General features: G+C 32.9%; 1 protein-coding gene across 2 annotated transcripts; it reads left to right on the top strand.

Moving 5' to 3' along the window:
* Positions 1 to 11,162: 11,162 nt before the first annotated feature.
* Positions 11,163 to 20,210, top strand: LOC111882427 (protein SUPPRESSOR OF QUENCHING 1, chloroplastic). 2 transcript variants are annotated; one of them, XM_023878796.3, is made up of 28 exons: positions 11,163 to 11,593; positions 12,954 to 13,054; positions 13,156 to 13,212; positions 13,296 to 13,390; positions 13,476 to 13,575; positions 13,688 to 13,746; positions 13,865 to 13,989; positions 14,607 to 14,736; positions 14,916 to 15,003; positions 15,174 to 15,252; positions 15,429 to 15,489; positions 15,589 to 15,664; positions 16,036 to 16,146; positions 16,373 to 16,468; positions 16,616 to 16,738; positions 16,846 to 17,043; positions 17,138 to 17,242; positions 17,387 to 17,451; positions 17,561 to 17,654; positions 17,766 to 17,923; positions 18,190 to 18,239; positions 18,427 to 18,548; positions 18,634 to 18,741; positions 18,886 to 18,978; positions 19,053 to 19,089; positions 19,157 to 19,404; positions 19,524 to 19,679; positions 19,812 to 20,210. In XM_023878796.3, exons 1-28 carry the CDS (start codon positions 11,221 to 11,223, stop codon positions 19,965 to 19,967), a joined length of 3,264 nt encoding a protein of 1,087 aa, XP_023734564.1. In that variant the 5' UTR covers positions 11,163 to 11,220; the 3' UTR covers positions 19,968 to 20,210. The 2 variants fall into 2 exon arrangements, with proteins under 2 accessions (XP_023734564.1, XP_023734565.1); XM_023878797.3 differs by having other exon boundaries at positions 11,164 to 11,593; positions 19,524 to 19,673.
* Positions 20,211 to 27,851: the final 7,641 nt, after the last annotated feature.

The following is a 27,851-nucleotide window of genomic DNA, read 5'->3' on the forward strand; positions in this document are numbered from 1 at the left end:
CAAAAGTTATGTACAAAACATTGTGCGGTACATCCCTAAGATCATATGGAAAATAAGAGATGGTTCATGAATGCAAATATGAATGGAAAATAAGAGATGGCTCATGAATGCAAATATGAATCGGGTTGGTTGTGTTTTGAAATAGTTTATTAACGAGGCAACTAAGAAACAATTCATATTATAAGAATTGCTTATAATCATGTTTAAACTCACATAAACTATTTGGACTAAGTAATAGTAAACAAAAAACCATGGACAAGCCTATAATGGGTACAAATATTTGGATGAAAAATGTCTATCAAATCGAATCTATTTCAACAAATGATCGCTTCAACATATTTCAAAATGCTAGTCAACGTAAAGTAAGAAACGAGTTAAAGTTCTTAAATAACAACATATCTCTCTTTTATTAATCTCATATGTGTTACCAAATTTTGTAACATATAACAATATTAGAAAAATATTCTATTCAGGTCATTCATTTTTTTTGCTAAGATCACGGAATAACAACGTATTTTTTTCATTTGTTTTGGTTCTCACCTATGTTGTCCACCCCTTTTTTTGACATACTAAGTTTTAATGCCATTAGACTACCCCATTGGCGCACATGGACGAGCGGAGCACATATTTTAATTAAATAAAAAGAAAATTAAATTAATATATGTGGCCTAGGCCACATGGACGACCCAAGTTCACAAAAGTTCACCACATCTTTTCTTGCCACGTGTTTAGCAATGAAAGGGGAGTTGTATATATTTTTTAGATTTTTAGATAAAAGTTGTTATCTTTAAAAATCCAACATTATCTTAATAAAAAAATTTTTAAAAAAATCTAAAGTTAATGATTTTTTTTCTCTATAAATAGAGTATAATATTGATATAGATCATATATCATCTTAACTCTTCGTTTCTAAACCTTTTTATATCTTTAATACCATGGATCCAAATTTCGTTTTAAATCTTGACGATTCTCACGATTATCAAAACTTTCAAGGTTATGAAAGCTCTTAATTTTTCCCAAATCTCAACCAATTCTCTGTCACTAAAAATATTCAAACCTCACAAAATATCGGAAAAAACCCAAGAGGCGATAAATGGGATGATGATGAAGATATCGCTTTAATGTAAGCATATTGTATTGTTAATGAACATAAGCGTCATGGAAAAACCAAAAGAAAACATCAATATGAGCACAAGTGAAGGAGCTATATGATGTAAATCAAACAGAAAACCTAGGAAAGCTTGGTAATAGGAACATAGCTCAAACGAAAGGTCGTTATAAACGACTTAATGAAAGTGTTGGAAAATGGATTGGTGTTTATTGAAAAACATATAGAAAAAGAAGAAGTGGAATGAGTATGAAAGATGTTGAGAATGAAGCTCCTAAGTTATATGATACAAGTGGAAGCAAGTTCAATGACACGATTGTTTTTAATGAGGTTATGTGTAAGCATCAAAAATAGGATCTACAGGTAGATCATGATGCAACACGATCACGTCCTGAATGTGAAGTGGATGATGAAGAAAGTGGTGGTAGCACAAAAAAGATCAAGGTCTACTGAAGAAGGAGACTATTGTGTCCAATCCAACACAGAAGGGGAAAGTATTAGTGGTTCAACAATTAAACGTCCAACAGGTAGAGATGCAACTAAAGGAAAAGAAAAAGGTAAGTCTTCTAATGAAGTTGTTGCAGAATTCGAGGTAGATTTCGAATGCGAAAACCACTATTTCTCCGTATAATGGAAGCTGTTACAGCCAATGACCGATATTTTCAACAAGACGTGATGTCACATGCAAAAAAGGTCTTTCACCATTACAAAAATGTACTGGAGCTATGCGGGTGTTGGCATATGGGACATCAACAGATACACATGATGAATATTTGAGAATGAGTGAGACTGTAACAAGGGATGCTCTTGTAAAGTTTGTGGAAGGTGTTATTTCATGCTTTTGTGAAGAGTACCTTAGACGCCCCAATCAAGATGATTTAGCAAGACTGCTCCATGTTGGAGAAGAACGTGGATTTCCAGGTATGGTAGGCAGTATTGACTGCATGCACTGGGAATGGAAAAATTGTCCAAACACTTGTGCTTGACAATATGTAGGTAGAAGCGGTAAGACAACAATAATTTTGGAAGTTGTTGCATCGTATGACTTATGGATATGACATGCATTCTTCGGAACACCGGGTTCATGCAATGATATTAACGTCCTCCAAAGATCTCATCTTTTTGATGATGTCTTGGCAAGTCTAGCACCAAAGTGTTGGATTAGTGTCTAAGCTCGTAACCATATTTGTCAAGTACTTGACCCGATTGTGCATGGTCCTTTTGGGTTGCCTTCACCAAAGCAACTTGACTGGAGAAATAATAGAGAAAGAGGTTATTATGATTTATTAATATGTTATAAGAATAATATATTAAAGGAGAAATCATATTTGTTTAATTAATATTGGTCAATAATTAATTAAGAATTAATTTTGTGATCAAATGTAATTAAGTAAACTAGAGGGGCTGAATTGTAATTATGTGATAGTTACAAAATAAGGTAAGGATTATCCTAAGGATAGGTTGGACGAATTTAAGGTGATAAGGCCTTAGAATTCGTCCATGATAAGGATTCAAGGCTTATCTTATGGTTTGCTTGGTGGGCAAGCAACCAGATAAGGATAAAGACTGAAACCCTATCTTTACACCTATATAAACACCCTTTTGGCTTATGAATTCGTCCATACCTTCCCAAGGCTTCCTAGGGACGAATTTTATAACTCTCCTTCTCTCTATATCTTCTCTAATTGCTTGTGGTGTTTGTGAGCCATTAGAGGCATTACACTTGTGGTGCTTGCTTTCAAGACTTAGGGTTTGAAGATTTAAGTTGTTATTACAATATAACAACAAGAGGTATGTAATCTAACCTTCTTGGTTAATTTCGAAAATAGCAATCATCATTAGGGTTTTATTATGTGTTCATAATGTTGTATAACTAATAGTGATAACATAGATCCAACTCTAGGGATGCATGCACACATATGATTGTTTGTATAAAAACCATCAGTGGTATCAGAGCCATTGGTTATTTGTTTTCAATTAGTTTATTCAATTGTATGAACTTGACATATTAGGGTTTATTACCAATAAACCCTAGGAGGCTAGGTTTTTTTCGAGATTAGGGTTTGCAAACCCTAATTTGCAATAGTTTGAATAAGATTTTCAAATCCTTTCCTTAAACCCTTAAATTTCGAAATCTAGGGTTTGTTTTAATCCCTTGATTTTCGAAATTTGCCTCCTCCCCAAGATAAGATCCTAGATTCTAGGGATTTGGATTATCCCATATCTTGTAATTATCCTCTAATTGTTATATATGGTAATTATAGATTTTGCATTATCCTATCCTTAATTTCGAGATCTAGGGAGATATTTAAGGGATTAGGATATCTTAAATGTATAAATGGTAATTATCCTCATGATTTAGATAATCCCTTATGATTTAATAATTAAATTAATTGTCTAATTCAAGATAATTATTAAATCAAGAGTTTTAATATTTAAAATTTTAATTTACATGTCATAAATTCGAAAATTTTTAAGAGAAATTAAAACTAAATTGTTTTGAAAAGTTTCAAAACTTGCCCTCAAGTTTTGGAATTTAAATTTTGATTAAAAGTTTAATTTTGATGCATATTTAAATTCTAAACCCTAATGTTTTGAAATGTTTCAAAAACTTGCCCTCAAGTTTTATAATTTAAAAAGTTGATTAAAAGTTTAATTTAGGAATGTTAAACTCTAAAACCCTAGTATTGTTTTGAAAAGTTCAAATCACACCCTTATGGTTTTATTAATTAATTAAGGTATATAATTAAAATAAGTTTAATAAATCCATAAAAGTTTTGGTTTACAATTAAAAGTATAATTGTTATATTTGACCATCTAGTATTTTAAAAGTGTAAAACACACCCTATACTATATATAACATTAAAAGTCTAACATTATATATATGTATAAGTAAAAGTCAGTCTTACCGTCAGTAGGCCTCATTCACGAAGTTGGTCTATAAGGGGTGTTTAAGGAAATTGCCTATAAAATGGCGATTGAATGGGTATCCACTCTTACCCACCGCACTCTTGACTAGTGGAGGGTCGTTAGCCGAACGGGTAGGATAGGACAAAAACCTTCCATTATAAGTATAATGAAGTACAAAAGTAGCTAAATGTTTTTCAAATTCCCAATCTTAGTTACTTAGGCAAAAGTGAATTGATGCAATTCCATGAAATTACACTTTATACCCTTGCAAAGACGTTAGTGGAGCGTGTGTGGTTTACCGGCACACTAAATGGTTCTAAGCGAAGGTAGCAAAGGGTGACTCAATGTTTGTCATAGTTCGGTGGAGCGTGTGTGGTTTACCGGCACATCGAATAGATGACTGTAACATGTGGGGGCACCATGTAAGTTTGCATGGTTATTCACACCCGCTTTGTGATCCTCGGCATCCCAGTCACAAACTAGAGGGGCATATCGAGATTTAAACATGCCATTGAAATGTTCAATGAATCTCAAAGAATCTAGGAGTTTTCATAAATTTAAAACTTAAATTTCTTTTTCGTTTTTCATGGTGGAAAATTAGTGAATCGTCATTCACTTACCTTCAAATATTCTGCAACTAGATTACGACATCCCTTTTCTAGGTTGTGGCGTATAGTGTTGGGTCCTAGCCTTAATATCTCATTTGGGTGATTTATTAAGGACTCAATCAATTAACTAACTTGAATTTGTTTTCTCCCGTTTTGTAGATGTCAAAGTACGACAGCTATGGTCTTCCCAAATCCCGTGGAACAAGCTTTCCACATGAAGATGATATTCCACGATTCGATCGAGGAACAAGAAATCATGCTTCACTTCCTCCACCTCCTCCAATTATTCTCCCTAACCCACAAGATCGAAGAATTGAAAGGTTCAATGTCACTAAAGCCCTATTGGAAATGAAACATGAAGATGGTAAACCCGTGTGTGCTCACGTTCTAGGAATTAAATCACACATCGATAGGTTGATAATGTTGGGTGAGTCATTCCCGGATAAGTTGGCTGTGAACTGGGTTCTGCAGTCACTTCCTGAATCATATAATGAGTTCAAAAGAAAGTATTATATGATGGACCATGACGAAAACCTCATTGACCTAACTTACATGCTCATTGCTGCTGAATCAGAAATGATTTGGCAAAGCAATGGAGCATATTTGTTGGGAAATTCAACCAACCATGCTTCCGTGGACGCTCTAGGAGAGGCCACATGTTTCTGCTGCCAAGGGAAAGTGAAATGGATATGAAGCTGCCTAAAGAAACTGAAGAGTCTAAGAGATGGAAGAGTCAAGAAGTGTGGCTCTGCTTCAGGTACAAAATCCACTATCTAACTCCATTAAATTCCTATTCTTTGTACATAATGTGATAAGATTACATTTGCATGTTTTGCAGGATCAAAGAAAAGAAAGGAAAGTTGATGGAACAGCAAGATGAGTCTGATCATGAAGAAATGGATTACGATCGCATGGATTTGAAGATCAGATTTTGAGCTTAGGAAGTTATGATAGATTTGTTAGGAGTATTTGAATACATAGTTTTTCATTTGAATTTTGCATTGTAAGGACATGTTTTCCGCTGCTTTAATGAATAAAATAAATTTTGGATTATATCTTATTTTATCCTTGCAATGACATATATGAAAAATTGATGTTTGTGTACTTCTAATATTAGCAAAATGGATTTGATTCTTAATTAGGTTACTTGTGGAAGTGTCAAAAGTTTACCAAATAGGGAGAGTTTCTCATCGTCCAAGTTTCAAGTGGATAGGAACTTGGAATCGTGCAACAAGTATTGCTTGATAAATGAAAACTATCACATTTGGGAAATTTAGACTAGTCTTTGACAAAGTGTCAAGTGAAGGACTATATGATTAAGTACACAAAGTTGTGTGTTGATCAAGTCCACCACATGAGTGACAAGATATTCGTCATGATTTACTAAAGTTTAGTAAATATGGTTACACTTATAAGATCAAGTATAATTCTGGATTTGTTAAAAGAGTTTCAATAGCAGAACGAATAAGAAGAATCAAGTAGACAGAAAGATAAAAGTTTCTCCGTTCTAAGAAGAAGGGAGAGTACATTTTATTGTGTTTTATGATAGGACTTAATGATTAAGAACCATATCTCAATTGATCCTCTAAGTGATTCTTAGTACAATTTGTATGTCTAAGAAGAGGAAATGAGAATTGTGAAAATGGTTAAATCAAGAAGTCAATCATACTTCGTTCCAAGGTCAAGTCTTAGAGTTATACTCCAAGATTGTGAATTAGGTGACAAGTCTTAAGAAGGTTTATAACTTTCATCAAATGTGGAACTTGGAAAAGGTTTTCTTGTTCTCGCACATTTGAAATTGGTAAGTTGTGATGTCTTGGATAAGACAAAGACCAACTAGGACCAATTATGTGAAAAGTTTTACCTTGATAAAGGCTGCACTAACTCTTGAATATTTGTTTGTCAAGAAATGTTTCTTAACAAGGGAATCTTATATGTCAAGGAGTCAGTGGGAGTCTCAATTGTCTTAAAAGGTTTCAAGAACAAATCAAGAATAAACCCTATCGATCAACACTAGCACACAACTTGAGGTTTACGACCTATCGTGTTGACACTATTTTGTTTCCGTGCCATTCCAAATTGAGTTAATTATGCAAGTGAGTTCTACGAGTTCTCAATGGATTGTATAGGGGCAAGGCACCTTGTTCAACGGAAAGTACATTGAAATGAAGGGGTGAGCTGCTAAATAACTTGGAAGCAATGGTGGGACCCTTGATGGCAAGAAATTAAGAAGAGCAAGTTCTATCCATAAAAGTTTGGAAAAGTCACTGACATTATCTTATGATTATGGTTATGACAAATTCACATGGATGAGAATGAATACACCACAAAAATCTAAGTGTCATAAGGTTTCTTTCATTCATAAGAATGATTGTAAGGAAACGCTTTCACTAAGAGAGATTTTGAAGATGGCATCATGTGATTTGGTTTTCTCAAATTCAACTTTGATTAGGGCATACCTCTTCATAGTTAGAATTGTGGGAAATGGAAAATAGATCTGAACATCTTAGACTCATTGATATGAGTCTTAGAATCGTTTAGACATATACATATGAGCTGTCCAAGGAAAGGTGTATGAGTTTAAGAAGCTTATATAGAGTCTTATCGAAACATCTAGTATTAGAAATATGAACTTGAGAAATTGTTTTCTTAAAGTTCAGTTGATTTCTGAATACATGTCAAAGCTAGTGGGAGCATAAGTGTTATGTTGGTAAAGAAATAATCATCATGTAAGTGGGAGCATGATTATTATGGTAAGTATTGCAAGTTAGCAATATTAATTATAGAAAAACAAGTTTTGTACTTTGCAATGTCGTAAGAGTTGAAAAGTTGTTTTTGCTATAATTAAGGGAGAGAATATTGTACTTCGTTTCAAGATCTAAAGCTTAGATTGAGAAATTTTAATAAATTTAGTCAAAGGATACATAGTGTGTTCTTAAAATTTTGATTATGATTACGGTATCCCTCTTTATAGTTCGAATTGTAAGAACGTGACACATAAAATGTTATGGCAGAAGATTGATAGAGTATCGTATCTTCATGTAAGACATTATGAATCGTGTCCCATACGCTTCGGGTATAGGATCGATTGCAAATGCTATAATATTTGACCATTCTAAATTTTTTCCAAATGTCTGGTGCATTAAGAGGGAAAAAGGACAAGAATCAGTTTTGGCTAAGATAATTAAACAACTATCAAAGGACGATACAAAGCTTGCTGAGGATTGGTCACTTGTGAGTAGTTGGAAGTATGGCGTTGAACGGACCATATTGACATCATTATGAATAGATAAGATTCTATTAAGAATGAGTTGTCATATGGTAAATATGAAAATGTTTCCATAAATGGGAGTTGGATATTAAGAATTTATGTCTAGATTAGAAAATTTTATGCAAAAGGATGTTCAAAGAATGTACTTTGAGTGAGAGACATCACATCTATAGAATTGTTCTATAACTATTTTGATAGAGTACCTTGTGATTTCGATGGCCGAGTCTTTGTGATTTCGTGCCGTAACTTCACAAAAGGATCATTGCATAAAATATTAGAATTTAACATGTTCTATAAGAGACAAGAATTTGATATTCTTGTGCTTATGATAAAGAATTGGGATTTGTGAAATGAGAATGATTGAAAATATGTTCACTTGATCTATTTCACAAAGTAATAGACCATTGAAAACCAAAGTGTGCATGCTCGGAGCATGGGACAATTGTGGTTATAATTCATGGTATAAAGTTGATTATTTGAAACGTTAAACAAATAGATAATGAGTAATTAATATGGTGATTAAATAAAGGTGTTTTATTTATACTCAAGGGTTGGGACCATATAGGATTAGTATTACCTTTGTGTTTCACTTTGCATGTTTTGACATCCAGAATAATTGAGTTTATTAAGAATAATCGAATTATTCAAACGGACCACAGTCAATCATACGTTGGAAGTAAGTATGAATGAAGACTGTCATGAATTGGTTTGTAGATTGTCTAAAGCGTATTAGACATAGCAAAGGTTTGCTACAACATTCATGAGTGCTTATGAATATGATTTTAAGCATTGGATTAAACCCACGCTCACTTGGATCACTTCATGGATTTTATCATGAGCGATTGGTGAGACGATAATATCTTGTATTCTTGAAACCGAGATGCGTGAGTTGTATCTTGCGAATCGGTTGCACATTGATAATATGTAAGCGCACCAGTAACTTGGTGTTATGAAACTTATTGTTGTATGTGATTTGGTGAGTGAGTGCAAGCAAACATTGAGTCGAAGTTTATCCGTTCCTTTTACCCAAAGTGGGATAAAAGCGATATCTGTGGGCCCCTCGATGATTTAGTGATGACAAACGTAAATGCTCGGCCGGGCTAGGGCTAATTTGATTTGTTCAATTAGTCAGTCGTCGTAAATCGGAAATCGGGAAACAACACATAGACTGAGAGAATGATTTCAATCCATGTCTCACGTTTATACGATATCTAGAATAGAGGAATATATGATCCATTATCTAAAGGACAGGTTATTGATAAGATCAGAGTTTGACAGCGTCTTTGAGAGCTACGATTCCTAATCGAGTTGTACTTACATTTGTGGTTACTAGACTTATCCAAGTGAGAGACTGTTGGATTAGTGTCTAAGCTCGTAACCATATTTGTCAAGTACTTGACCCGATTGTGCATGGTCCTTTTGGGTTGCCTTCACCAAAGCAACTTGACTGGAGAAATAATAGAGAAAGAGGTTATTATGATTTATTAATATGTTATAAGAATAATATATTAAAGGAGAAATCATATTTGTTTAATTAATATTGGTCAATAATTAATTAAGAATTAATTTTGTGATCAAATGTAATTAAGTAAACTAGAGGGGCTGAATTGTAATTATGTGATAGTTACAAAATAGGGTAAGGATTATCCTAAGGATAGGTTGGACGAATTTAAGGTGATAAGGCCTTAGAATTCGTCCATGATAAGGATTCAAGGCTTATCTTATGGTTTGCTTGGTGGGCAAGCAACCAGATAAGGATAAGGACTGAAACCCTATCTTTACACCTATATAAACACCCTTTTGGTTTATGAATTCGTCCATACCTTCCCAAGGCTTCCTAGGGACGAATTTTATAACTCTCCTTCTCTCTATATCTTCTCTAATTGCTTGTGGTGTTTGTGAGCCATTAGAGGCATTACACTTGTAGTGCTTGCTTTCAAGACTTAGGGTTTGAAGATTTAAGTTGTTATTACAATATAACAACAAGAGGTATGTAATCTAACCTTCTTGGTTAATTTCGAAAATAGCAATCATCATTAGGGTTTTATTATGTGTTCATAATGTTGTATAACTAATAGTGATAACATAGATCCAACTCTAGGGTTGCATGCACACATATGATTGTTTGTATAAAAACCATCACAAAGGTGAGTTACACTGTGAATGATCGAGAAAATCATATGGCTTGTTATCTCACTGATGTCATATATCCTCCATGGGCTACCTTTGTCAAATCAATAAGTTCTCCACAACTTCGAAAACACAAGTTGTTCGCTGAACATCAAGAGGCTGCTAGAAAAGATGTTGAGCGAGCATTTGGAGTTTTACAAGCTCGTTTCGCATTTCTTCATCGCCCTTGTCTTGTGTGGGACAAAGATATGATGGGTAAAATTATGATTGCATGTATCATCATTCATAATGTGATAGTTGAGGATGAACGACACACATACCTTCAATATTATAATCCATCCGAATTTATAACAACAGAAGACGAACAATCATTTGAATAATCTACTCAACGAATTGCAGAGATATCCAGTTATATGACCAAGATGGCACAAGTTCGCAATATGGATGCTCATAACGCTTTAAAAGACGATTTGATTTAGCATATATGGAAAAAATTCAACAATGAAGAATAATTATGTAGTTTGCATCTTCCATATTTGTAACTTATTTTATCTATTTATTAAGTATTTTTCATGAATGTAAAATATTTTTTTATCTAGTTTTTATTTTATAATTTCATGCTTAAAATAAATAATTTATTTGTTTCAAAATAAAATACTTAATTTTTAATATTTCTAGTAGTTTTTAGTAAAATAAATTATATTTTTTTAAGGAAAGATGAGTTTGGATTGGATTGGTAATGAGTATAAAAAATTGGATTGGATTGAGTTGTATATGTAGAAAAGAAAGAAGTTAGTTTTTTATTAAAAAGTTGGATTAAATTGGGTTGCTCATATGGATAATCTTAGTATGTTTATGGTAGGGAATATCACAAAATAACTAATAAATTGACATCTACAATAACTATCACTTATAAACAAATCGTTGTCTCTTATTTTTATATTTTATCTATCACTATTCAATTGATTTTCTTATATTTTGTAGATAATTTAGAATCTTTGACAATTTCTATTCCAAAAAATTAAAATGGTGAGGAAGTTGTCATGATTTGTTATTGGAGGATTAGTTTTGAAAGATTACCAATAGGTGGGTGACCATTTTGAAATTTCACAAAAATGTTTTAAACCATAACTTCACGGACACTTGATCCAAACTCACACCTCCCTCCCCGCCACTCACCACCAACACAAACAATGGCCTTGAAATTGTTAGCGAATCCACTTCATTCATCTTCTTCTCAATCTCAATCACAGTTCAGAAGCTTGTTAGCGAGCTCAAGATCCTTCTGTCAGCCTAGTTTTCATCTCCAATGGCGGTCGAAAGTGATTGTACTCTCGCGCAGTGGAACCAGAAGTTCAGGATTGATGGTGAGGGCGTCTGTAAAGGAAGATGTGAATGTGGCGGAGAATGTCGGAAGTGATTGGGGAAAAGTGTCTGCGGTTCTGTTTGACATGGATGGAGTATTGTGCAACAGTGAAGAGGCGTCAAGGTTGGCTGCCGTTGATGTGTTTGCTGAAATGGGGGTTCAGGTTACTGTCGAAGATTTTGTGCCATTCATGGGTACCGGTAAGGGTTCTGCTTTTCATCATTGTATTCAAATTAATTAGGAGGTTATGGATGGCCATTAACCTTTTTCCATCTATGCATCTGCTGTATTTTAGTAGCTACATTAATTGGTCTCGAAGTGCATATTTAGGGGGGTCTACAACTTAGAATATGAACCAAGATATTGATTTTCATTTGTTTTGCTGTATGGTTTTATAGGCTTAAATGATCATATGTTATTAAACGGAAAATTCCAATCAATAGCAAACCACTAGTGCTATAAATTCGTCAATGTACTTAAAAGATTGTTGCAAAAACAATATAGTTTTCATCAATTACTATAAAAACCATTCCACTTCACTCATCATCAAATCGCCCTAAATAATCAAATATGAAAAGTATATTGGTTTTAGTAATTTTGGTCAAAATAATCATTCTGAAAAGTACGATAGTTTCACTAAAATTTTCTATGTGAACGACCAAACTAGAAATCAAGTAAAAGTATGTTGCTATTTATTGCGATTTCCTCTTTATCAAAAGGAAAGAAAGATTGCAAAAACTTTCCACTAATTTGACAAAATTTCATTCTAAAATTAATTTTCTACATATTGCACTAATTAGAAAGTATTGACATTTTGGTTGAATAGAATCTCAAATTTATTTAACTAACAGTTGAATCTATCCACAGGCAAAAGTTGCATTTTTTGGGCTGTAAGAAATATTGTCTTTATCAATTTCATTTTGAAGAACCATAATATCTAAATGGATTTAAATACAACCAAGGATGTAGCATACATTTACAGGCAGCCTATGATTTCAATGATAAACTTTTGCTACTTTTGACTTTGAGCAAGAAGATCTGTAATGCAATAATTGCATTAAAATGTACATGTACTACAAAATAGAAAAAGAAAGGCTTAAATGCAAGAAATGGCAACCTATCCTACTTCCATTTCTTCCTATTACAACTTTGTACTTGAAAAAATCTACCCAATTATAGCAAGGTCATCCAAATACAAAGCAATTTTCACTGCTATAATTGAGTAGAATTTTCAAAGTAAAGTGTCTTAACAAGAAAAGAATCGAAAGTACAATGCTATAATTGGGTAGATTTTTCAAAGTACAATGCCTTAATAAGAATTTTTTTTGAAAGTGAAGGATGGTATAATAAACAAAAAAATTGAAGTACGTTGCTTTTTCTTGCATTTAGCCCCAAAAGAAATGATACCAAACATGTGATAGTTCGTTTAATTCTGAATTTGGGAAATACTAGATTTGAACTCTACATATTGTTGATTTTAAACTTGTCTTTTACATTTCCCAAACTTTTTCTGATTCCTGAATTTTTATTATATTTATTTATTTAAAATTTTTGAACCAGGTGAAGCAAACTTTCTTGGTGGTGTTGCTTCTGTAAAGGGTGTTGCAGATTTCAACACTGAGACAGCTAAGAAGCGTTTTTTTGAGATCTATCTAGATAAGGTTGATTTAACTACATCATTTTCTCTCTTCAAACAGGCTTAAAATAATAAAATTATCATTTTCTTCTTAGTTGATTCCAAAATTGTTGATACTTTTTGTAGTATGCAAAACCAAATTCTGGAATAGGTTTTCCTGGTGCACTTGAACTTATCACTGAGGTATTCTTGACTAACAAATACAAGTTTAATATATATTTACTTATCTCCTCAACTATTATCTTCTAATATGATTTTTTTAATAGTGTAAAAACAGTGGTCTCAAAGTAGCAGTTGCATCTAGTGCTGACAGAATTAAAGTTGATGCAAACTTAGCTGCTGCTGGCTTACCATTGTCAATGTAATAACTAATAAGTCTTTTCAGTTTTCAGTAGAATTGTCAATTGTCATTTTCACATAAGTATTAATCTTAATCTCACTATCAGGTTTGATGCTATTGTCTCTGCTGATGCTTTTGAAAACCTGAAACCTGCTCCTGACATTTTCTTATCTGCCTCAAAAACTTTGAATGTCCCCCCAAGTGAGGTATGCACTTATGCTATGCAATTTTAAAAGAAACTAAAAAGTATATTCAAGTGTTTACATTTTACAACCTCATAAATTAATTAATTTAACATACATTCACTTATTTTTCCAGTGTATTGTAATTGAAGATGCATTAGCTGGTGTGCAAGCTGCAAAAGCTGCACAAATGAGGCAAGTGTTGTAGCGCTGTTTTCACACAATAAGCAGACTTAGAGTAGTGCAAAATTAGTTTAATATAAGTTTTTTCTTTTATCTATTGTATAAGATTGAGTGGTTGTTTTGATTGCAGATGTATAGCTGTGACAACAACGTTGTCTGAAGATACCTTAAAGGAAGCCAAACCATCACTAATCAGAAAGAATATTGGAAATATTTCACTTCAAGAGATTCTTGGTGGTGGCTCTAGTTACAGTAGTATGTAGTACTATAAATTGATATTGTAACTTCTTTTTTAATTCAAATCATTAACACTTTGAAACAGTGCTAATCGAACAAACACAACTTGTTTATGCTTTTGTAATGGATGTTCTTTGATATTGATGTTTTCTTGAGGATTACATGATTTTTCATTGTTAGATTGTCTCATAATATGATAATTTTTGTAGCTGTTTTTAATTAGGAGACAGTGAATGATACGATAAATTCTTGAGTTATAAGCAAACATTAGTAACATATTTTCATTGATTTGTTTATAATAGTATCCTACTCTCGTTTCTTTCTATTATAGCACCTTTTCAAACTATTATAGCATTATACTTTGAAAAAATCTGCCAAATATAGCAATGATCAGGTTGATTTTTCAAAGTACAATGTTATAATAAGAAGGAAACTAGAATTAAATTGCTATAACTGGGTAGATCTTTGAAGTCCAATGCCTTAATAAGAGAAAAAAGTTAAGGTACATTTTTATAACTGAAAGAAATGAAAGTATGATGCTATAATACACAAATAAGTGCAAGTACATTGCTAATTCTTGTATTTATCCCTAAACTATTTGACCTTATGTGGTCCATGATTACTGAATATTGCAGATACAAAGATGCAGGGTTCTCAATATTCAAACAATCCTTCAGAAACCTCATCTGGACTCAAGAAAAATACAGAGGGTGGATCTTTCCAAGATGCATATTCTACTAATGATATGGTTTTCTCTGTTGGAGGGTAAGAGAGTTCCATATGCAGTTTTATTAATTTCTCTTTTACAACCATAAGTTTCTTTTTGACTTAATGGGGAAATGACTTAATCTGGTAAACTATATATGTGAAATGAAATGAGGCTTTTGTTGATTGTGTCCAGATTTGTCTTACTAATGAGGTTGCAGAAAATAATCCATAAACAGGTTGCAGGGTTCCAGGAGGAACATTTTGAAATATGGAAGCTTGGGAATTGCACTATCTTGTCTTTATTTCACAGTTTCAAACATGAAGGTATGAGATATGCAATAAAAGACGTGAATGCCCTCCTCATCCTATCTTGTCCCACCCAAAAAGGTGGGACAGGGGCTTGCTCTCGATCTCTTGTCTGTGAAAAAGACGTGAATGCCCTTCTTATCCTCATCTTTGAAAATAGAACTAGAAAATTTGTGTGGTTATTGCAGGCTATGCAATACGCATCTCCAAAGGCTATATGGAATTTGTTATTTGGGACCAAGAGTCCACCCTTTGGGCAGAAAGAAGGTATGAACCCATAGTGAAAAATAAAGCTCAGTGAGGGGCATTTTCGGAACAAAAGCAAAGATAGGCATATTTTTCAGAGCCAGGGTGTTTTTAAGCAGAGTTTCTTTAACTTCCCTATAGAAATGCAGTTGTGTTTTTCTCTAATTCTGAGTTAGTATCTGTTGTTTGTTATACAGATGGAACCCGTTCTTCAAGAATCCAACAATTTGTTAATTATATATCAGATGTAGAAAGCAGGTAAATGAGGAGTCCCTTTTGCTAATTACAATATCTTTCGCCGATTTGTTAGAATTTCCTTTATCTTAAATAGTCCAAATGCTGATTTTTTTTCTTAAGGGAAAATGCGACACAGGTTCCAGAGTTTCCATCTAAACTTGATTGGCTAAACACAGCTCCTCTTCAGCTACGTAGGGTAAAGTATACGTGGTTCATGCTTTTTATTGATGATATTTAAAATGGACTCCAGGTGTTTATGTTTTCTTTTGTCATTTTGAGAGTTGCTCTCTGTGATAATATTTTCAATTCCACCATATGCAGCATGATAATGTTTGTTTCAAGATCTCATAAACTCTATTCCTGACATTCAAAAGATAATGTTTGTTTCAAGATTTCATAGAAATACTTTCAATATTGATTTTAATTTGGGAACTACAAGATTTACATTAAAAGTAAAAAAGTGATATCTACTTTGGGTTAGATTAGATACAGTATATATAATGATGGAGGCTTTATGTAATCACAGTATTTGAAGCAAAAGCGTTGAAGTAGCTTACTTTTTTATAGGATTTGAAAGGAAAGGTGGTTCTGCTGGATTTTTGGACTTATTGTTGTATCAATTGTATGCATGTGCTCCCTGATTTGGAGTTCTTGGAGAAAAAGTACAAAGACATGCCAGTAAGTTTCTGCAGATTCATTTTCTATCCAATCAAAATGACATTAAAAAAGAAGTTTGTGATGATATATTACTCATGTTTTCAAAATATTTAACTAAAATAATGGTCATTGGAATAAACGTCTTATATAACAAGAACATTTTTATGAAGTATGAACATCATTCTTTGGTTAGAGGCACATATTTTATTTGAATTTAAGTTGGTTGCTATTTCTCATACTTTTATAGTTCACTGTCATTGGAGTGCACTCTGCAAAGTTTGATAATGAGAAAGACTTGGAAGCAATTAGGAATGCTGTATTGCGCTATGGAATAACTCATCCAGTAAGCTTTTAAAATTTAATTTGTCTATTTGTCATTAAGGTTACATTTTGACTGGATTGTGCTATTTTCATCAATGAGAATGAGGAGGGCATTCACGTCTTTTTGGTTGGAACAAAAAAAAAATTGTAATCTTTTCCTCTATACCAGGTAGTTAATGATGGAGATATGTATATGTGGCGAGAGTTAGGTATAAGTTCATGGCCCACATTTGCTATTATTGGGCCCACTGGTAAGCTCCTTGCACAGCTGGCAGGTGAAGGCCGACGAAAGGTATGCATTTACACTTTAAAAACTCTAAAGTTACAATTTCTTTATAATAATTATTGGAAAATAAGATATGCTTTTTTTTTCCACTATGTTTGCATGATGTGTAAAAGGATCTTGATGATTTGGTGGAGGCAGCTCTGTTATATTATGGTAGAAGAAATTTGTTGGTCAACACAGCAATTCCTTTGACTTTGGAGAAGGACAATGATCCTAGGTTGTTAAAATCACCACTCAAGTTTCCTGGTAAACTTGCAGTTGATATCTTCAACAAACGACTCTTCATTTCAGACAGTAACCATAACCGAATAGTATGTTTTTCTCTTCTTAATTACAATAAAAAACAGTGTTAAATTTTTGACATTAATACCCTTTTGTGTAACAAATCAGTGTTTGTTTTTTCAGGTGGTCACTGATTTAGATGGGAATTTTATAGTTCAAATTGGGAGTAGTGGAGAAGAAGGTCTACGTGATGGCAACTTTGACAATGCAATGTTCAATCGCCCACAGGTCAATCTCTCACATCACATGTCATTTTCTTACAAATTATATATTTAAGTTACTATTTATCTTTACATATCGAATGTACTATTTCCAAAAAGGGGGGAAAAATAAATAAATAGCAAAGAGTGATTGGTTTATATGTTTTTGTAGGGTCTGGCGTACAATGCCACGAAAAATCTACTATATGTTGCAGATACTGAGAACCATGCTTTGAGGTGGAGTTATTTTTGCAACATAATGCTGTTAAATGTTACTTGACAATATGTTGTGTGCTAATTTAAATACAAATTCTTTATTGGATACCACATATTTATGGTTTTGTAGGGTGATTGATTTTGTAAATGAGGATGTGCAGACTTTAGCTGGAAATGGCACCAAAGGTTCAGACTATAAAGGAGGAGGAAAAGGAACCACTCAGGTATTGATATTTCTCTCACTTTGATATCAAATTTCCTATAGATTTCCAAGAAATGCATTTTTATTTATGTGATCAAAAAATTGAAAAACTATTACAATTATTAATTTTCAGCTTTTAAACTCTCCTTGGGATGTGTGCTTTGAGCCTGCAAATCAGAGTGTGTACATTGCAATGGCTGGTCAACATCAAATTTGGGAGCATAATACTCTAGATGGAGTTACAAGGGCTTTCAGTGGTGATGGTTATGAAAGAAACTTAAATGGTTCAAGGTAATAATAATATGCAGATTACCAATGTGTTTTTTAAATTTAAACATATCTTCTACGCCTAAAATTTAAATGCAAGAAATAGCAACATACTTTTTATTTATCTGAAAGTAGACTGCTATAATTGTGTTGATTTTTCAAAGTACAATGTTGTAATACAAAGAAATGAAAGTAGACTTCTGTAAAAACAAATAGATAAACGTAACCCTATCTTAGTTATATCATTAATTTGAGTTATCTTTTTTTTTTTTTTCTTTAAATTGAGACAGCTCTTCAACAACATCGTTTGCACAACCATCAGGGCTTTCTTTATCACCAGGTAATTATATACAGTTAAAGTCGCATTCCAAATTTCAATAATTCAGATTTTATAAGCTCTATGAATAACTAGACTCTTTTTTCAAAGTAGTGCGCATTTTATCAACAACAGTTTATCATTTTCCTATATACACTTTAAACAAGATTTTATCTATGTCTAAATTATGGGTGAATTGGTTGTGTTGCAGATGTGAAAGAGGCATATATTGCTGATAGTGAGAGCAGCTCAATTAGAGCACTCAATCTTACAACAGGAGGATCAAGACTACTAGTTGGTGGTGATCCTGTGTTCTCAGACAATTTGTTCAAGGTATGCATGTCTTCCATAAATTCTAGAAAAGCTTTCCCTGATATTATAAAATTAGGGTTTGCTCAACTTTCTTGCTAATTTTTAGTTTGGAGATCGTGATGGAATTGGTTCTGAAGTACTCCTTCAACACCCGTTGGGTGTCTTATGTGGAAAAGATGGTCAAATTTATGTGGCAGATTCTTATAACCACAAGGTACTTTCATTTTTCAGCTTATACAACTTAATAAAAAAAATTCTTCAAAGCAACATACCTTCATTGATGGAGATTAGTATTTTCATATTTTGATAACAGGTGATATTTTGGTTAGAGTGATTATTATATTTACATGTATTACAGATTAAAAAGGTAGATCCAGCTACTAAAAGAGTAAGTACAATAGCTGGCACTGGGAAAGCTGGCTTTAAAGATGGATCAGCTTTATCAGCTCAGGTTAGTAATTAAATTTTACTTTTATATTTTAAAATTAAAACCACACGAGTTATTCATTTTGTTGAATTTTCCAGCTGTCAGAACCCGCAGGAATTGTTGAAGCTGATACAGGTGATTACAGTACACAGTACACAGTATCGTAGTACACAGCATTAAACTTTTTATTGTTGTTTCTCAGGGAGACTATTCATAGCTGATACAAACAACAGTCTGATTAGATATTTAGATCTGAACAAAGAAGATGCAGAAGTTGTTACACTTGAGCTAAAAGGAGTTCGGCCTCCTGCACCAAAATCAAGATCTCCAATTCGCCTTAGAAAACGAAATTCAGCTGACACACAAACAATCATAGTCGATGGTGGATCTTCCAATGAGGGTGACTTAAGCCTTCAAATATCTGTGCCTGAAGGTTATCATTTCTCAAAGGTTCTCTTCTCTCTCTCTCTTTGATAGGTGTTGTTTCTTTCTGACTTAATAACTTAATAGACAAAGTCATGACTTTACTTTTATGAGGTGATTTTAGTTTTAATATAAATAATACGCAGGAAGCACGTTCCAAGTTTAGTGTTGAAATTGAACCTGAAAATGCAGCGGTTTTTGATCCTTTGGATGGGAATCTAAGTGCAGATGGAACTGCCATTTTACATTTTAAAAGATCCTCTCCTTCACCCACCATGGGTAGGGTTAATTGTAAGGTATTGGTATGCAATTCCTACTTTCATATCATCCTATTATAGCTTTGTATTTTGAATAACCTCCAAACCAATTTTCAATATAGTAGTTGGGTAGAATTTTCAAACTATAATGCCTTAATGAATGTACATATTCTCCAGGTATACTATTGCAAAGAAGACGAGGTTTGTTTATATCAATCTCTTGTTTTTGAAGTACCTTTCAAAGAGGTAACCCCGGAAAATACTCCACAAGAAATAAAACTTCCGTTCCTTGTGAAGCCAAAATCATCACAAGGCAACTTACAGTTGCCCTAGTGTGAGGGAGGGGTTGCTGGAAAAATAACTCTTTACCAGAAACATGGGAAATTGATATAAGTTTCTCTCGACATCCATATAAATTATGTGAAGAAGATTTACTTGATAGGATATCACTGTATAGAATCACAGCAAAAAATATTTTTGTATAAAAAAGTAATAAGGATGTGAGAAACCATAAGTTCTTATGATTTACATTTCGACCGGGTGTTCCGATCAATTTAACATCGGGAGTTAATATTTTCTTTTGGGCTAACAAATCAATTTACGTTTAGATTAGTTAAACAGTTAGTTTTTAACAGTAAAAACAAAGTAATTACAAAATATACACAGTTGTAATTCGTGTTATGTAAACGACAAACAGACAAATTAGAAGTTAGGAAAAAAAATGCAAATTATACAGTAACTTATAATTTTAAAAGATTAACATTGTATAGATCATTAATTAATTATTCTGTAATCATATAATGAACGATGTAATATATTTTTATCGCATTATATACATATTTTTAAGTGTTTTAAAACCGTTCAAGTACTTGATAACATGATGTGTTTCTTGATAATAAACTCTCAAATTGGTGTCTTCTTGTCGAAGTAAACGTCTGCAATTTAAATTTCATTTAAATTGTATATAATTTTCAAAAATTATAAAAGTTTGTTGTCCTTTATTGATATTTACAGTTTCATTTCATTGTTGGCATGAAAATAATAATAAAATTGTTGCTTATTTACGTCATAAGCTTTAAATTGTATAAAAATGTTTTTGGTATTATTTATTTTATGACATTCCATAACTAACCAACCTACAACTCATATGGCAACACCATTATATGGGGGGAAAATCCATCTCAGATTTGTTTAGAAGTCGCTTATAATTTTTTAATACATATATATTATTATTATTACTCGATCATGTGTTTGTGCGTTGCATGATGCTTTAAATAAAAACTTCCATATATTATATAAAAATGGATGTATCCTAGTGTATCAGTGCATTACATTGAAATCACTATTTTATCACTTTTTCTATTTTCATATCATATTCTTTTTCCCAAATAACACATCATTTTATTGATTTTTTGGGTCCAATTTTGACACCTTTTTTTTTCAGTTGCTTTGTATGTGACATGGTGTAATGTGCTATTTTTTTAAGCAAAATCGAAAAACCTATAAAATAGTAACTTCGGTGTAATTTGCACTAGTGAAAAAATGCGAAATTTACAATCTACATAACTATCTAGTTTCGGATTCATCCAAATTAGACTAAACTTAGGAAAATGAACATCACACTGCGATGCAGATTATTTCAGATATAACTTAATAAAAGATATTCTTATTTTAATGGGAAATGATTTGTACACAACAATTTTTGCCATATACAACAATTTATGCATTATAGAGTTGTACAATACAACACTTTAAAGCACATTGTTGTGTACGGAAAAAAAGTGTTGTGTACGAATCATTTCCCTATTTTAATAGCTTTTGTAAAGATTTATTTTTATTAGGAATTATCTCCTAACTTGATAAAAAGAATTTACAATTTGCTCCCCCAAAATATTTTCTACATTTCAAAATGTCATTTTGACCCCTTATATATTTATTACTATCGACATTTGCACCGCTCATCTTTGTAAAACGACATTTTCAACCTCTCTGTTTTTTCAAATGTTACTTTGACATCCTCAACTTTGAACTTTGTAAATCATCATTTTGACCTTCTCTATTTTCTAAACTTTTGTGTTTATTCTTGCGGTATACATAATTTGATTTTTCTTAATAATTTCCATTCGTTAACTTTAAAAAACGTAATCTTTTACATGTTTATTTTATGTATGTGTCGATATAAATTCGAGGTAGTTAACGTTACAATGTAAATTTAAAACTTTTGTTCGTTAATTTAAAAAAAAAAATCTATTTGTTTTTTTATGTATGTATCAATATAAATCCGAGTTTTGAACTATTCAAAGTGTCAGACTTATGCTCAATCATATAAATATAAGCATATCTATTGAAACTATCAGTAAATATGACGTAGTAGTGTTTGTCGTCTCTTGTGGCGAATCTAAAGGGTCCACACACATTAAAGTGTACAATATCTAATAATTATTCACCTCATTCACATGTCCATGTGGATAGTGATTTAGTGATCTTGTCAATAAACAAAACTCACATGCATCATCAAACTCAAAAGTTGAATGATTCCAAGTTTGATCCAATGAGCTTGGTGATGCGATTCTTACTTATATGGCCAAGGCGGTTATGTCACAAGCATGTTTTATCTAAACTATTTAGATGAATGAATATCTAAGTTAACCTTACTATTATTAGAAACACAAACTACAATTTCATGAATGTCAACTGCAAAAACAACGATCTCTATAAAATAGAATATTAGTTTTCCATTATCAAATGAAATTGATATCCATGTTTTTTTCTTGAAAGATACACAACCATAAAATGAAATTTTGGTTTCTAGACATCTCTAAAGAGTAATAGCAAATAACTAGGTTTATCCTAACTCTGTTAATAAACACAAACTCGAAATCCTCAATCATCAACGCATGCGACACTTGTCCATTCCCATGATTCCAAATACAACATAGTTTTGAAATTTTTATTAGCAATCATTATAAGAGAACGATTAATCATTTGAAAGTTCACATAGAAACTCTTAAAAGTTATGAACTCTAGGAACTTCTAAATGTGAATGGTATGTTTGTCAACTTTTTATTTTCTTATAACATGATGCAACTCATAAACATCAGGTCTAGAACTGATTCACCAACACTCACCAAACATAAAAAAAATTAGGCATTTCATTTGCTTCTTCGTTCCTCTGACGAAACCCGTTGTCGTTGCCGCCAACAAAGCCCTACTACTACCACCATTGTGACGCTACCGCCGTCATGCTCTCTTTCATACATGTCAACTTCCACTGTTGTTGTCTATTCTTCTCTAGTCAAACATTGTCGTTAAAACCATAATACATCCACTCAGATATGAAATGTCTTAGATCTGGAATCATCGCCTTTGCCGCCTTCTGAACGCTAAACCATTATCGTCGTTTGTCACACCCGATCTGACGTCCTACTTATCCAGCGATGGAAATTGGCAAAAACGACCAATACCGCAAGAATATCTCAGATCTGAACCTGTAGTCGTTGTTACTGCCTTAAACCACCGCCCACCCATATTGTCATGATATTTATCTCTATGGTCTATTCTCTAGTTGTAGATTTTAGAGATTGAACTTCAAAAAACAAAATATACACAAAGTGTTTGTATTAAATGCATCTATAATATCTATACATTTTAAGCCGTAAATACTTTGAATGGGTGTCTAAAGTATTGTGTTAAAATGTAAGTGAGAGTACTAAATTGGTGTATTAAACTATGAGTTATAAGCACATTAATATATTAAATTGTGAATTTTATTTTATATCAAAATTTGATTTTTGGATCTTGCAAGAGTGTAAGAAATCCAAATCTGATGGTGGTAGGAGAAAGGAAGGGTGGCGGCGGTTAGTTATGCAACGAATCAAACTATTCATGAACTACTCGGGATTGACTCATTAAAAGTTTGACTCAAAATCTATTCTAATAAACAATAATTTAGGGAATTAGGGCATACCATATGTGACCTAAGCCCGGGCATGTATAATTCTAAACGAGTTGATCTCGAGTTTCGTCTCGTAAGGCTCGAAACGAGTCAAACTTGAGCTCGAGCCTAAAAAATTTAAACAAGAGGAGTCTGGTCAGGCTTAAACTTGACTCGTTTGCATCCCTAATGACATTAGTAGGTAACGACGATGGTGGTAGAGCTGATGATGGTAGGAGGAAGAAAGGATGGTGATGGTGGTTAGTAGTAATGAAGGTAGAGTTTCGGGTTGAGTTATATTAAAAACGAATTAGTATATTAAAATATGAATTAATGTAAAAATGGTTGTATTAAACTGTATATTAACAAAAGAATAACTATATTAAACTATGACTTACTGTATAAATAAATATATTAGATTGTAAAAATAGCAATTTTATCATTTAGTATCAAATATAACATAAAAACATGAATGACTTTTCGCAAATATATATGAGTTTATAGAGTTACAAAAGGTTGATATTTGGACTACACCCTAATAAATAATTATTTATTAATATATATATATATATATATATATATATATATATATATATATATATATATATAGAGAGAGAGAGAGAGAGAGAGAGAGATTAAAACTTTAACAAGAATTTATATGGATTATATATCGAATATTTGATTAAAACTCTAATAAGAATTTATGTGGAAGCAAATATTTGTAGAACCTCCCCTTGAAGTGGATGTTGACAATGTCTTTGGGGGCACTAAATCCTTCCCTAAAGGTACCTCGTATGAGAGAGATGGGTTGAGAGCTCAACACATTTTGGATGTTCTTTGTGGAGAAGGTTCAACTATAGCCAAAGACCTCTTATGTGCTATTACATCTGTGGTTAATCTATGGCTAGGGGGAAGATGTTTTTCGAGTTTGACAGAATTTGTTGCCTCTGCTCCTCTCACTCCGCTCCTAAAACCTGACAAGGGCAGACGACTTATTGTGGTAGGCATTATATGGAGACGTTTGGTTTCCAAGTTGGCTATGAAAGGTGTTGGTAAAGAAATAGTCAAGTATCTCAATGATTTTCATTTCAGGGTCGGGGTTTCGGGTGGCGTTGAGGCCGTATTACATAGTGCCAATAGGGTTTTGAGTGAGCGCCACGATGACGGGTCACTTTCCATGATTACTGTGGATTTCTCCAATGCTTTTAACCTTGTCGACAAATCCACATTACTTCATGAGGTCAGATTGAGGTTCCATTCTATATCCTTGTGGGTAGAATTCTTTGTCCTTGAGGCCACTTCTCTTTGCCCTTGTGTTGCACCTGCTCTTGCATAATATTAGAGACAATTGCAAGCTTTTTCTCCATGTATGATACCTTGATGATGGCACACTTATTAGAGATTCGGAAGAGGTGGCCAAAGCGTTGGACATCATTAAGGTGATTGGCCCAAAATTGGGCCTCTAGCTGTCACACCCCCGAACCAGACGACGGAAACGTTTGAGGGCTCGCGTGACTTAAATTGAATATCATCACAATGAATATACATGAATCATAACATAAACATCACCATGCATCAATATATTACAACTGGAATTGTTCACATCAAGTACATTGTTTTAACGTTACAAACCCATACATAAACCGTTTAATAGTTTTCAATAACAAAACGCACTAACATACTTGGTACTTATTCCTCGGCTTACCTGTTACCTGAGAATACAAGTTATTTTGAAAAACGGTCAACATATGGAATGTTGGTGAGTTCATAAGCAATGTTGTGATAAAATGATTTGTGTAGTTTGTAAAACCCAGAAAATCTAATATTTTCTGCAAAGGTCATTGTTTATAAAAAAAAGTGTGAAGATCCGTAAATATATGCATGATGATTTCAACACATGTATAATTTGAAAAACTTTGTATTAACCATACAAGTGCACAATGTTGAACTTCCCCGAAAAACCCGATGTTTTCCGAAAACATAAAATTACAGTTATTTCCCAAATAGTGATACCGCCGCAATGAATGATTTTTGATTATTCTTCCTTGATTATTTGGGTGGTGTTGGATTAATTAAGGTTTGTGAGTTGTTATAATCATGCATTAGTAATGATGAGTTATAACTATAGTTTATGAACGATCCTTAGAGGCGTCGCCCGTTACCGCTCACTTAATCCAAACAACCTTGTTTACCATTGATGAACAACCTGAACTTGTTTACTTTGATTACTCATAAGCCTAACAAACGAGGAGAAGAGGAGTACGAAGTCCTGCTACTTCCGTGAGTTATTTTAGGCTATCGGGGATGCAAAAGACACGTTGGCCCATCTCGCATTTGATTACTTTGACCTTATGACAATACTAATGGATCACTAGGGCCCAATAGCACTTAAGAATCCATTTAAGGTCCCTTTACATGGAATTGGGTCGTAGAAGGCCCAATAACATATAATCATTATCCCTTGGGCCCAAAGATCATGTTAATGGACTTGCAAGGTCCAACAAGCATGATTTGAAACTTTCAAGCCCAAGTGTTGAATGTTTACTCGTCTTAGGTATCACATATCTACTAGAGAGAGAGTTCGATTTAACGATGATTATTTTGTATCGACTCGAGACCGATTGATTTGTTTATAACGATATTTTGGAGTTATACGTGTATTTGTCTTTCGATTTTTGTAAGCCCTAGATTGGTATTTTTGACTCAATATTCTATAAATAAAATAATTGGTTTAAAATATGTGGTTTGACCTTTTCAGCCCCTTTTTGTTTTATAAAAATAACAATTTTAGTCCTTTATATAAGAGAGAAGTCATTTTAAGCCCTTAAAACATTTTCTCGACACTTTTGCATCATAGATTTGTTGAAATGATATTTTTAACTCAAAACTTATTTCGTTAACAGTTTCAGCCCTTCCAGAATAGTATTTTCTGGTTAAAGCCCAACTTTTTGCTATTTTTACACTTTTAGCCCAAAATCCAAAAACTTTACATTTTCGAACCTTTTTGGAAATGAAAACCATATTTAACCCTTGAAATAGGTTTGTTACACTTTTTATCCTCTGTTTTGAAGAGTTTACTACTTCAGCCCTTTTAAATGTCATATTTTCTCAATTTTGGGCTTATTGGGCCGAAAAGCCCAAAATTTAGCCCATTAAGCTAATATTTACATTTTAAGTCCTTTGAAGATCATAATGTTCAGAAAAGCAATTATTGTAACTGTTTTGACCTTTTAGACCTTTAAGAAAACGTGATTTAGCAACTTTTAGCCCAACTTTTGTATATTTGACAATTTAAGCCCAAAAATGAGTTTTGTGGTGGAATATGTTTATCACAATCTTATAAGTTATTAATCTTGACTAGTTTAGTGTAAGATAACTTAGATCATGTTTGGTTTCCTTCTTATGTCATAGATCTCTAGATTTCTTCCCTTTTTGTTTACATATTCAACACAAAACACATAAAGTCACACACACATGCATAAAATCATACATATCATACACATACACATAGATATACACATTTTACTTGTATTCTCCCCTATAAAACTCATGAAAACCGAAAAGAGAGGGGTATGAAGCTCACATTTTCTTGTTGTTTTCGGTTTAGAAGGAAGAAATGAAGAAAACTTGATCCTAGCAAGCCTCCTTGGAAGATCTCAAACTTAAGGAATTTTCTAGGAGTATGATCACCAAAAACTTGTTTAGAATGAGTGATATTACATGAGAGAGGAGTTTTATAACTTAGACATGTGAAAACTTACCAAAGGATGATGATTATCTTGTGAAACCCTCTTGAAACACAAGCAAAATTTTGAGATTTTTGGATGAAGAAGAAGGGATGAGTCTTGAGTGATTTAGAGAGAGTTTTGTTGTATAGTGTGTGTGTGTGTGTGTGCTTGGCAGACTCTCGGCCGAAGGAAAAAGAGAGAGGGGGAAGAGAAGTGAGTGAAGTGATGTGTGCATGGGAACATGAGTTATTGCATGGAGATCCAAGAGGTAATAAAGAGGTGGCAAATGAAAGTCAACTCTCTTCCATGTTGGGTTGTTGGGCCGAGAAGAGGAGAAAGGAAAGGAAGAATATTGGGCTTCTTGTGTTTAAGCCCATATTATGACTTAATTATGTAATTTTCTGCCCAAATAAATCAAGGAATGATTTTTATGACCTATTAGGGCTATATAAATTTGTTGTGACCGAATAAGGTCCATTAGGGTATTTTATTTCATTCTAGGCCCAATATGGTCCAAAATGTTAAAATAAATGAAAGTGGGTCCAAATTAGAGCC

Source organism: Lactuca sativa, chromosome 8 (genome assembly GCF_002870075.4).
Source record: "Lactuca sativa cultivar Salinas chromosome 8, Lsat_Salinas_v11, whole genome shotgun sequence".
Taxonomy (NCBI): Eukaryota; Viridiplantae; Streptophyta; class Magnoliopsida; order Asterales; family Asteraceae; genus Lactuca; species Lactuca sativa.